An 11632-nucleotide genomic window follows, 5' to 3' on the forward strand; every position below is an offset into this window, starting at 1 on the left:
CAAAATGCTCATTTTAAAAATTAAAAAAAAAAAAAAAAAAAAAACAAGACGAACTTGAGGAAAAAGAAGCAAGGAGAGAGAAATATAGGTCTGAGGAATGGTTTAATGATTAATCTCACGAAGGTTTATGAGTTTGTATGCTGTTTGTATAAAAAAATAGACGGTGACCAAATTTGATAAGTTTTTTGATAGTTAGAGGACTAAAACCGGTAAGTGTATAGTTAAGGGACCATTTTAGACCTACTCCCATAGATAAGGGACTATTTATGACCTTTTCTCTAATTTCACGCATGTTTACTATTACTTTTTATATTTATAAAGTCACAAAATTATATTTTGTATCAACAAAAGATCATTAAATTATATGTTAATTGCTTAGAAAATAAAATTAACGAAATGTTCAATTTTTGGATTGCGCACATCAGCTGTAATTTCTGAAAGAAATTCTGCTTGTCATAATCCCTTGAATGCTAGTGGTTCTGGCGAGCAGTTGTGAAGTTAGAATTTTCATAAAGAAATTCACAATATATCGAAGTAAGCATGTGGAGAAGCGGAGGAAATTCAACATTTATTAAATATATAAAGAAAATTACTAACCTTTATATATAATATAATTTTTCGGCATACAAAAGGTTCGACTGAACCCTTCCGCTCCTAGCTCCGCCCCTCCTGGTGTGTAGTAATTTCTGAGCCCCTACTGGTGTGTAGTAATTTCTGAGCAATACAATGCATAGCTCTAAACTTATGCACCGTCATCATACTGAAAATGTTAAACCTAAAATCGTATAAAAAGCACAATCCAAACGAATGAGCTTTTCAGTAGCACATGTTGCTTGCTTACTAATTATTTGGTTCTCTACTTATGCACAATCAAACTGAAATTCATCATAAATGATTTAAGGTGTGGGCTAATTATTGTTGTTACTAGTGTTGTGTATTTAACTAATTTCATATGAGTAGCATGCATTTAATAGCTTGATTATATTCACAGAACATAATTGTTTAAAAATATTTTTACGAGTAATTGATGATAAGTTTAATATCTACAACAATTTAGAATATTTTAGTAAGCATATCAATTATTGTACAATACGATACAGTTAAACCAAAAAAGAAAAAGAAAAAGTTATTCAACCACAGTAAATAATACTGTCTATCCAAATATTTTATCCACATAATACTATATAAAACAATACAATAAAATACAACTTGATGCATAATGAAACATTCGGATACAACAATATGAAACAAGAGTGTAAATGATAGTAGAAGTAACCATCTGCTCCTCCCTTAACCAGAGATCTCGGGTTTGAGCCATAGGTATGAAAAAATCCTTGGTAGGGAGCATCCCCCCCCCCCCTCCCGCCCAAAATGAGGCCCTACGTGGCGCGAATCCGGATATAGTCGGGTTCCAATGCGGGTACTGGACACCGGGTGGAAAGCCAAAAAAAAAAAAAAAGATATTAGAAGTAATTGTGACCAAGAAATGTTACGGGATAGTTAGATTCGCTGCACATTTAACCAGTGGTTTCCTGTTTTCCGTAATTCAATATGGTGAAGTATTTTCACATCATCAGTCGACATTGCCTCATCCCAATCGTTAAGGGAGAGATATACGATCCTAAGTTCTTTTACTCCATCCCACACACATGACACACTGTACTACTATCGGCCAGTTAGGCAACATTTACCTACACAAACTCAATTAGGAGACAGCGAGGATCCAACTAAAGTATAAAATTCTGATTGTTTGGAGAATAAGACCGGTTCTATTAAAATAGGGTTTTGAGCTTAGCTGGACCCCTAGGAGTGGAGAACTCCTTGATGGATAGGGCTTTACCCCCTTAATGGGACGGTCATATGTGAGTCCGAAAAAGTCAAATCAATAAATTTCAAATACACAACAACAAGCTCCAGAGCTCACAGCAAGTCAGGCTCTGAACGTCAATTGCAAAGCTTAAATATATACATCAAGAATCTCTCATTTCCCACAAAAGAAATCTCTTCAATCTCTAATAACTTGCCAGTAGTTTCCAACCAACATCAATTATCATCTGAAGAAAACGAACAATTCTACTGAGCTTCACGTATAGTATCCTGTAATTATAGTTTCAAACAGCAAGACTTAGTGGACAGAAAACAATTAAAACATACATAACTTCTGACTAAACCATGCTTTATGGAATTCAAAGTCCATTCATTTGCTTGATGGAAAGATTGAAAGAAGAAGAGGCTGTAAAGTAGATTAAAGATCTAAAAAATTGAAAGTTTTGCTACTAGAAGATGGAAAGATATGAAGAAAGAGCATTCCTTAGAGCACTCCTATTTCATTTTGAAGTCTGTTTATGTTAATTTGTTTAAATTTTTTTGTTTGGCTTCATTTCTTGAAATACTTGTGTATATAGCCCAAGGCTCTTGAAAAACATATATACTTGCACAAGGTATGAGTAATCATATCTTATTTAACTCTTTTAGCCATTTTTCTTAGGCTTATATTGTTCTCACGTTACTCGATAAGATTGAACAGAAGGAGAATCCGGTACCTGATCATTAGCATTGGAAATCCCATTGTCGCAAACATCAACCCTAGGAAGTTGCTGAGAAGGATAAAGGGAAGGTATATTTGGGAGTCGCATTGCCTCTACATTGCTTGCTATTAAGATGCTTATCACCTCGGTCATTGATGGTCGATCCTTAGGACGAGCTTGAATGCATTTTAAGCCGACCACTATCATCTTCTTCACACTTTCATACTCCACCTTACTTCGAACACGATCAATGTTATTTTCATTCTGATGAAATATGTCGACTATAACATCACAATAGTCTGTTTCCTCGTCGAGTGTGTTATCGAGGCTTTTCTTCTGCTTTACCATATTCAAAACTGTTATTCCATAAGAATGGACATCGGACTTGTGAGATACGCCCCCTGCATTTGCTCTGTACAACAACTCGGGAGGCATATAACCTGGCGTTCCAAATTTGTTTGAGAGAATCAATTCACTGGCCCCTGTGTATGAAAATAGCCTAGCAAGCCCGAAATCAGAGATTTTTGGGCGGAAGTCTTTGTCGAGAAGAATGTTGTGTGGCTTAATATCGAGGTGGACTATTCTGCTTTGGCAGAATTGGTGCAAGTATTCAAGCCCTTGAGCTACTCCCAAAGTAATCTGCAACAATCGATCCCATCCCAGTAAATGACAATCTTTTGTCAACTGGCTTAACGATCCATTAGGCATGAATTCATAAATCAACGCTCTCATGGAACCTTCGGAACAGTAACCAAGAAGTCCAACGACGTTAATATGAGAAGTTTTGCTGATACTTATAACTTCACGGTGAAACGATGTTTTGGCAGCAGCATCTGATCTGTTCAGTATCTTGACAGCTACAAGAGTTTCATCTTCTAACATTCCTTTATACACACTGCCAAAGCCTCCTACACCGAGCTTTTCCGCCAAGTTATTAGTCATTTTCTCGATATCTAAGATGCTATACCCTCTCGGAGTTATGAGCCTAGAGATCTCCAAGGAGGAAGATTTATCATCATCATCATTGACATTGTGACTATGCCTAGGAAACTTCTCCAGAGAGTCTTTAACCTCGTTTCCGCGTTTTCTGTGTTTATGCAGCCTCTTGAAGGAACAAAACAGGGCGACGACTGTAATCGCCACTACAATTAGGATTGCTGCATTAAGCAATGGGCTTACTAGTCAATTTCAAGAAAGGAAATGCACGTAATAATAATGCGGGCCAAACCTTAATTTTCACTAAGAAACTTGTTTGAAAGCCAACCTGTAATTGGCATTGGTGTAATTACTACCCTAGTAATTACACAAACTTAGTAATTACGCAGATTGTAATTACAACGACGTGTTTGTTTGTCATAATGTAATTACAAAGTTGTAATTACAAGCGTCTTTGTTTGGTTGCACAAGTGTAATTACACAGTTAGTTTAATTTAAAACTAAAATTTAATTATAAAAAAAATAAAAAAAAATTTTTAAAAAATATGTGTCTTTATAAATGATATTAGATTAGTTATTTAATAATACATTGTTTCTTGAAAATATGTTAATTAATAATCATATATTTGTAATTAATATTGTAAAAAATAATTAATATATAATTTCAAATTAATAATATTTTAATTTTAATTGATTATAAAAATTAAAGCATACCTTTTTTTGTGAGAACATCATGGGATTGGATGTTCGACAAAAAAGAATATTTATAAATATAATGCCATAACACTATTCAAATGTTTGACAATAATTATATCAACTGTAAGTGAAAAATAAACAACATGCAATCTGAAATAACAAGACAATAGTACTAAAGCAAATATTTTTAAAATCTAAAATATAACCTAAATTCAAAATCCGAAAGAATATTTTTAACATAATACTCTTATGTCAAATTCTAACGTTACATAAGTAAGTTTCAACTTGGGAAAATACATAAAAACCCCCCCCAACGTATAGCCAGATTAATTATGACGCACCCAACCTTTGCGGGCGACCTATTACCGCCCAGTCTTAATTTTTCAGTATTTTAGTACCATTTTCGACTGACGTGGCAAAAAAAAAAATTATGGCGAGTGAAAGCAAAAGAAAAAAATATTTTTTATATTTTAATAAGAATTAATTTTTAAAAATTTATTTATATTTTATCCTCTCACCCACCCCCACCCTCCCTTTCTTCCACACTTCAATTGTTAAATGCAATTTATTTTTCTCTTTCTCTCCTTTTTCTCTTTCTTCTTCTTTCTCCTCAACCACCACTGCTGCCGCCGCCGCCACACCGCTGCAGCAGCAACACCGCAACAACAGCACCAATATGAAAATGGGTCTGACCCATTAAAACATAATGCCATTTCGGTGGAGGAGATATTTTGGTGTTTGATTTGCCTTCAAATGAATGTGTGTGTTAATGGAGGAAGAAAATGGGTTGAATGTGTGTATATTAATGGAGGAAGAAAATGGGTTGAAGAAAATGGGTTTTAATGGAGGAAGAAAATGGGTTGAAGAAAATGGATTGAATGTTTCGTGAAAATAAGCTCTTTATGATTGATGATTAAATTGAATGTGTGTTAATGGAGGAAGAAAATGGGTTGAATGTGTGTGTGTTAATGGAGGAAGAAAATGGGTTGATGGATTTCTTGAAATGAAGAAGAAGAAGAAGAAGAAGAAGAAGGGTTTAGTGATGAAGAAGAAGAGTTTAGTGATAAAGAAGACTAAATTAATGATTTAATGGTTAATTAGAGGTTAATTAGTGTAAATATAATTAATAAAAGAAAAATCAAATGAAAAAAAAAAAAAGGAAAAGTGTCAGTGGCGTGGCACCAATATGGCAGAGAGCGTGCAACACTCTCCACTGTGCAACTGGGCTTCAATTTTTTTTTTTTGCCACGTCAGTCAAAAAATGGTACTAAAATACTGAAAAATTAAGACGGGGGGGGGGGGGGGGGGAGGGGGTTAATAGGTCCCCCGCAAAGGTTGGGTGCGTCATAATTAATCTGGCTATACGTTGGAGGGTTTTTTATGTATTTTCCCTTTCAACTTAACATAAGTAAATAGTCCTATAATTCAAAGGAAAGGAAAAATATAAGTCAATAACCTCATTCACAATGAAATGCTACTTTAATAACGTCACTTTTTATATGCCAAGTTTGCTAATGACTCATTCTTTCTAATATTAAGAGACGTAGTTTCAAAAATTAGAATATTAACATGGTTATGCTAAATGAATAAAATAAAAAATAAAAAAATACGAGCAATTACATGGAGGAACCACAAGAAGTAAAGGTTGGGAATGAGAAGAAAGGAAATGAAATATAAATTCTATAAAAAGAAAAATATATTTTAAAAAATGCAAATGATTAAAAAGTAAAAATAAAAAAGAAATTAAATAATAGAAATAAAAATAAATTAGAAAAGAAAAGAAATTAAAATAAAATAAAATAAAATAAATAATAGAAATAAAAAATAAATTAAAAAAGAAAAGAAATTAAAATTAAATTAAATTAACAAGAAATAAACTAAAAAGTAACCCTGTAATTACAGGGTGTAATTACACCCAATTCTCAGTCCCCCCTTGAGAATTGGAGAGTGTAATTATACCCTCTCAATTACACCCAATTCCCACCTAACTGTGTAATTACCTAGTCAAACAAACAGGCCAAACTGTGTAATTACACCCAATTACACCCTAAGGGAATTCAATATATAGAGAAACTAGTAATAATACGGACAAAAAAATAAGAGGATTCAACATCTACTATATATACATAAAAAAAATAATTTTTATCTTATATATATAGTGTAAGTTTTTGATAACCCCCTTGCATCCCCCCAGGTCCGCCCCTGCAGACACACGCCAATGCTAGAAAAAAGGCCAAGCTGCAAGACTCACCTATTAGAATTATTATCGAGACCCTCCTCCTTTTGTGCCCTGCATTACAGTATGTCTATTGTCAATATGAGTTAGAGATTGAAATTGCCAAGAAGAAAAAAGACATAAGCACTCAAAATCATACTTTGTAAAGATCCGATTCCAAGCACTTCAACTATGGTTTCGATACTACCATATTTGGTATAAATTTTAAATATCTAAAAGAGAACATTGATAAATGCATTAAGTTATCTTTGGAAAAGAAAATAATTGCATCAACGTATCAAAACAATGATGGTAACAACATTAGGGACGTCAATAAGACAATAACTGTAGTAGTAAAGGTAAGCTGGTAACCAGCATACTAACTACTTCCACTTTATTCACTTGTAAGATGGTTAATTTAAAACAAGTTAAAGAAATTAAAGTTAAACAGAGTAACACTTACCTGGAGAAGTAACAGCAACATTACAACGTTGAGTGTGTGACCTATCTTGGCAGTAACACGTAAATCCATTTGTGTCACCACTAACAGAACCACAAACCCCGCCACTTTGTTCACAAACACTGCAATTTGCTTCAGACCACATTTCCGGATAAAACTCCAATAATGACAAAGTTCCATTAGATGATCGAGAGCTATGGTTATCGTCGCTAGAGATCGAAGCGTTGCTCTGACTAGAACATTGACGAACATAATGACCCTCTTTATTATAACCTTCTGTGCAACTACTAGAACTCGACGTACTTTGGTGACTATTGTTCTTCGGATTATCAAACGATTCAGTAACAGACACGTCAATCTGTTTAGCGTAAGTAATTTGATTTACGCTGTAGTTTTGGTTACGTATTTGGAGAATTGGATAACCTGAGTCATAGTTACAAGCTAGCGCGAAATCTTTCAGGCCACAGTAAGAGGGTCGTTGGTTTTTAATGTAAAAGGGAAATTTGATTTCTAGGCTCTTTTCAGCTCCACATGTTTGGGGTTTATTGCATGCTTCATATCTTGGATCAACACAATAGGATTTGTTTGGTATAATGAGGAAGAAGAATGAGATTATGAGTAGGGATAGGTACATTTCCATTTTGATGAACAAGCAAATAAAGAAATAAGTGTATAATGGTGGTGATTGGTTTAGAGCGACAATTGATTTATTTTTATGTAGAGAAGCTATAGCATTTACGTGATGGACTGATGAGTTGATTGGGTCTACGTAATAAGTCAACTGGGGCCATCTGCAAGACAGCAAAGAAACGACTAGATACCCACTAAGGGCAGGGAGCAAAAGGAGGGGCCAACAATTGAGCTGTATATTTTGATTTTGGGAAAGGTTCAAGTTTTCCAGAGGTCAAATATACTTTTATCGTTACAAGATAGTTCCAAATATGTGTTTGTTAACTAACCGCGAAAACTTTCCTATGCATGACATTTTCTACAAGGGAAAAGGTGAAATATGCCTTGAACTATGCGAAATGATTCATACTGCAGCAATATTGTGGAGGTCAAGGTATGTGGTTGTTGGGATTTGCAAAGTTCAAAAGTAAATTTGGACTATCTCGTGAGTTCAAGGGAAATTTTGATTATTTTCCCTTATAAAAATGTTCATTCGTATGAAAGCTTCCGCCTTTTATGATATAAGATATATGGACCAATCTTGTATAGCTAGGTATTTTTTAATCCAACTATTGACGGACCAAATTTAAACCATTTCACAAAGTAATAACATTATTTTCCCTTTTGATTTTGTATTGCAACCTTTTGTCACTCACGAGTACTTGTCATTTTTTAGGTTGTTTTAGTTAGATACAGGGTGGACCTAGTGGTAACTCATGGCTCCCTTAGGCTTTGGGTTGTGACATATGATGACTTTTATGAAGAAATTAATTAAATACTGAAATTTCTGATTCAGCAATATACATCATTCATAATTTTCTCTCAACCAAAAATTTGAGGAGGTAAAGTGAAATGTAAACAATATTAAGTACTAAGAGTGAAATTTATTTATAAATAACTCGTAAGTCTCCAGCATTTAAACAGAAATGACTTGACAACAAGAAGCAGGCCCGCAGTGAGCAAAGAACTTCCCAATAAACGTTTTTTTGGATATTGGATTATTTTGTCAAAATTAAACTTCGTCTATATTTACTACTGGTATAATGATTTACCGATGATCAGGTTAAATTTTTAGTGATTCTTATCAAAGTTATTATGTCAAACCTTATACTACTAACAAAAACTAATTGTCTCTTGAGATTATGATGTGAGAATTATAACACTGGGATTAAGTAGTGGCAAGAGGTGGGGGTTGGGGTCGGAGAAGACAATGGACTTGAAAAGTCATTTATGTAATTTGTTTTCCCTAATTACTAAGGAAGTCATTTTCATGATAATTAAAAGGGACTTGTTTCCCTTAAAAAATATTTTCCAAAACATTTCACCAATAGAATATAAGAAAATTCGAAAACACTTTCTCCATACCAAACACATTCCTAGTGTTTACGCTAATTCAGTATCTACAAAGGCATATGTCTTCATATGCTTTCATTATCACAAAATTATGGTTGATTAATACACATTTTTCTCTTAAAGTATGATTTAATTATGATAATTAGTACTCCTGTAATTTAATGTAGACATCGAATTGGGGTAAGTTTATACCCTCACAGAAGTTTCTTTCTTTTCCAATTGACGCACTCTATTAGTTTTTTCTTTTCTTTTTTCAATCCTCGGGCGCAGTATATGACTATTCAGTGTCATTTAGTGTGTGTGCGCGTAATTGAGAATTAAACTATATATATATATTGTGTTTGCGTCAAATGAGATTTCATGTTATCAAACTCTTGCCATTTGTTATGGCCATCATCTATGCATTATAAATTTATTATATACGTACATAATAAGTGTACTTTAATTCAGCATATTGTACCTATATGAAGCACAAACTGTAACTCTGTAAGTAATCCTCAAATAAAGGGATCTAATAGCTCAGTTGGTTGGCTACCTAAACTCTCTCCTTGTTGGTGAGGCTTCGAATCCCCACATTGTAATCCCCTTCCCTATTTCCCCTTCCCCTACCCCCTATGTAATAAAAATAATTTTCAAGGCCGTCGCTCTCTCCTCTCTCTTCTCTCTCGATGGCGAGTTAGGACATCCATGGCTACCGCTATCTCTCCCCAGCCTTTGGCTGTGGGAGAGCCCCCTCAAAATCCTAAGGATAGCGGCCCCAATCCTACTAAACAACTATCTTATGCTTCACGCTTAGATCAAAACCAAACAACCACATCTCTAACAAAAACGTTACTAAAACCTAGTGAACTTGTTCATGGAACACCAACTTTACAATTTACAATGGAAGAACGTGAAGAATTTGCTAAGAGGAGGGACTCCATCAAGCAATAAAAGTGAAACTATCCCCAGGAGCGCCGGATTTGCAAGTGTTGCGCACAATATTGCCAAAAAACCTTGGCATTAAAGGTCATTGTTTAATTGGTTTGCATGCTTCAAGGCAACTTCTTTTGAGGATGGATCAGTATGAAGACTTCGTGGCTTCATTATCTACGATCGTGATTTATTTTCCTTTCAATGGGAAGGAACATCAATGTAGGATTTTTCCATGGAGTATTGGCTATAACTCTAAGGAAGAGACATCTAGGGCAGTGGTATGGATTTCTTTGCCAAATCTGCCACCAGAATTATTTGCTAGGAGAGCGTTAATGTCCATTACAACGGCAGTTGGGAAACCAATTGCCATTGACAAGGCAAATCAAGTTCGATCCAGACCTAGCACGGCTAGGGTTAAAATTATCTTAGACCTTTTGGACAAGCATCCGGATCATGTGAGGTTACAATATGTCGATGGAAAAACTGGTAAGGTCGTAGAGGAGCTCCAGGAGGTCGTCTATGACAATTTACCACTTTATTGCAATCATTGTAAGCACCAAGGACATGATGAACGTAAATGTCGTGGGCTATTGGGAAAAAAGCTGGTTGAACAAAAAGAAAGTGTTGATGCATCGGAGAGAGAAGGGCTTTTGTTTGAAAAACTCCAAGGTGATGTAAGAGCCTACTTGAATGCCAAGAGACAATTAGCTAAAATTATTGTTCCTACAGAGGATATACCTACAAGGAAGAACGAAATCAATAATATAGACACACAAGGTGATGTTGAGGGCCAAAAGAACCCTGCAAAGAGCGTTGCATCGAATGTTGAAGCTGGGCAGCGAACAACTGTAGAAACAAGTGAAGCTATAGGTGATATGGGAACGGGTACAATTGTAGAAAATTCAGGGGATCGAGAGTTAGCTCTAGTTCCCCAAACGGGAGAGATATTGCAGCAACAAAAAATTGTGAATGTTGCAGGAGCATCGCTAGTTGATTCGGGGCAGAATCCAACTGTTATAAGTGATATAGAAGATGCTGAAATTTTCGGGCACCGTGGTTTGCAAAATGAAAATGATAATGCAACGGGGAATTGGACAGTGGTTGCACACAAAAATTCGGCTGGTACTTCCTCAGCTAGTTGAAGTAAGTCTCCGGGTCGTGAAAAAGGTGCGACTGAGAAGATACAATAGCGTGTCGATCCTAAGGTAAATTTATCTATTTAAAATGCTTTTGCACCTCTATTGGATACTGGAAAAATGCAACTGGAACATTTTAATAGGAGTCCTGTTAATCCAAAGATCAGCAACAAATAGTGAAAAATACATACGATGTATTACCGCATGACGACTCTGGTACAACTATTCAGGTTGCTCTCAATCAATTTACAGCAAATGGAGCTAGATGCTTGATCAATAAGAACCAACAAAAAGAGTCATTGCAATAAGAAGTGTCTATTGATAAGTTGTCACCAAGTCATAATGCCACTAAGAAAGCTATGTCTCTTTCCAATTCAAATATGAATTTGAATCAATTGGATAAGGTGAACCAAAGTGGTGTTAAGTCACCTGTATGTTGTGGTGACAATATGGATATTGTGAATGTTTTTGGAAACTCTTGTCTGGACGGGGTTGGACAGTGTGTAAATGAGGAAATTAATACTCAAGGAGAGATAAATGCTCCTAGGTGGGCTGATTTGGTTGATGAAGAAGAGAAGGTTTCACCTCCTTCCTTGAAAAGCAAATTAAGTCCAGAAGCTCCAATATATGCGCATAAAAGTGCGATTGCAAAGAAGAATGAGTCGGGGACCTTAGTGTCAGGACTTAGTCCAACTAATGCTTATGCTATTGATTTGGGCGATGA

The 11632-nt window shown here is 35.1% G+C and overlaps 1 protein-coding gene across 1 annotated transcript; it reads right to left on the reverse strand.

Annotated features, from left to right (window-relative positions):
* Positions 1–1859: 1859 nt before the first annotated feature.
* LOC132066730 (LEAF RUST 10 DISEASE-RESISTANCE LOCUS RECEPTOR-LIKE PROTEIN KINASE-like 2.7) lies at positions 1860–7593 on the reverse strand. Its single transcript, XM_059459960.1, has 4 exons — positions 6839–7593; positions 6412–6450; positions 2544–3685; positions 1860–2097 (listed from the first exon to the last, which is right to left on the reverse strand). The coding sequence occupies exons 1-4, from the start codon at positions 7473–7475 to the stop codon at positions 2074–2076; spliced, it is 1842 nt and encodes a 613-aa protein (XP_059315943.1). The 5' UTR covers positions 7476–7593; the 3' UTR covers positions 1860–2073.
* Between the last annotated feature and the right edge of the window lie 4039 nt (positions 7594–11632).

The sequence above is a fragment of the Lycium ferocissimum genome, chromosome 8 (genome assembly GCF_029784015.1).
Source record: "Lycium ferocissimum isolate CSIRO_LF1 chromosome 8, AGI_CSIRO_Lferr_CH_V1, whole genome shotgun sequence".
In the NCBI taxonomy this organism is placed as follows: Eukaryota; Viridiplantae; Streptophyta; class Magnoliopsida; order Solanales; family Solanaceae; genus Lycium; species Lycium ferocissimum.

Coding starts and splice junctions, on each gene's coding strand:
- LOC132066730 (XM_059459960.1), bottom strand. CDS start 7,475: ATGGAAATGTACCTATCCCTACTCATAATCTCATTCTTCTTCCTCATT. Junction 6,451..6,838: donor TGTTGCTGTTACTTCTCCAG/GTAAGTGTTACT, acceptor ACTGTAATGCAG/GGCACAAAAGGAGGAGGGTC. Junction 2,098..2,543: donor TTTCCAATGCTAATGATCAG/GTACCGGATTCT, acceptor CTATAATTACAG/GATACTATACGTGAAGCTCA.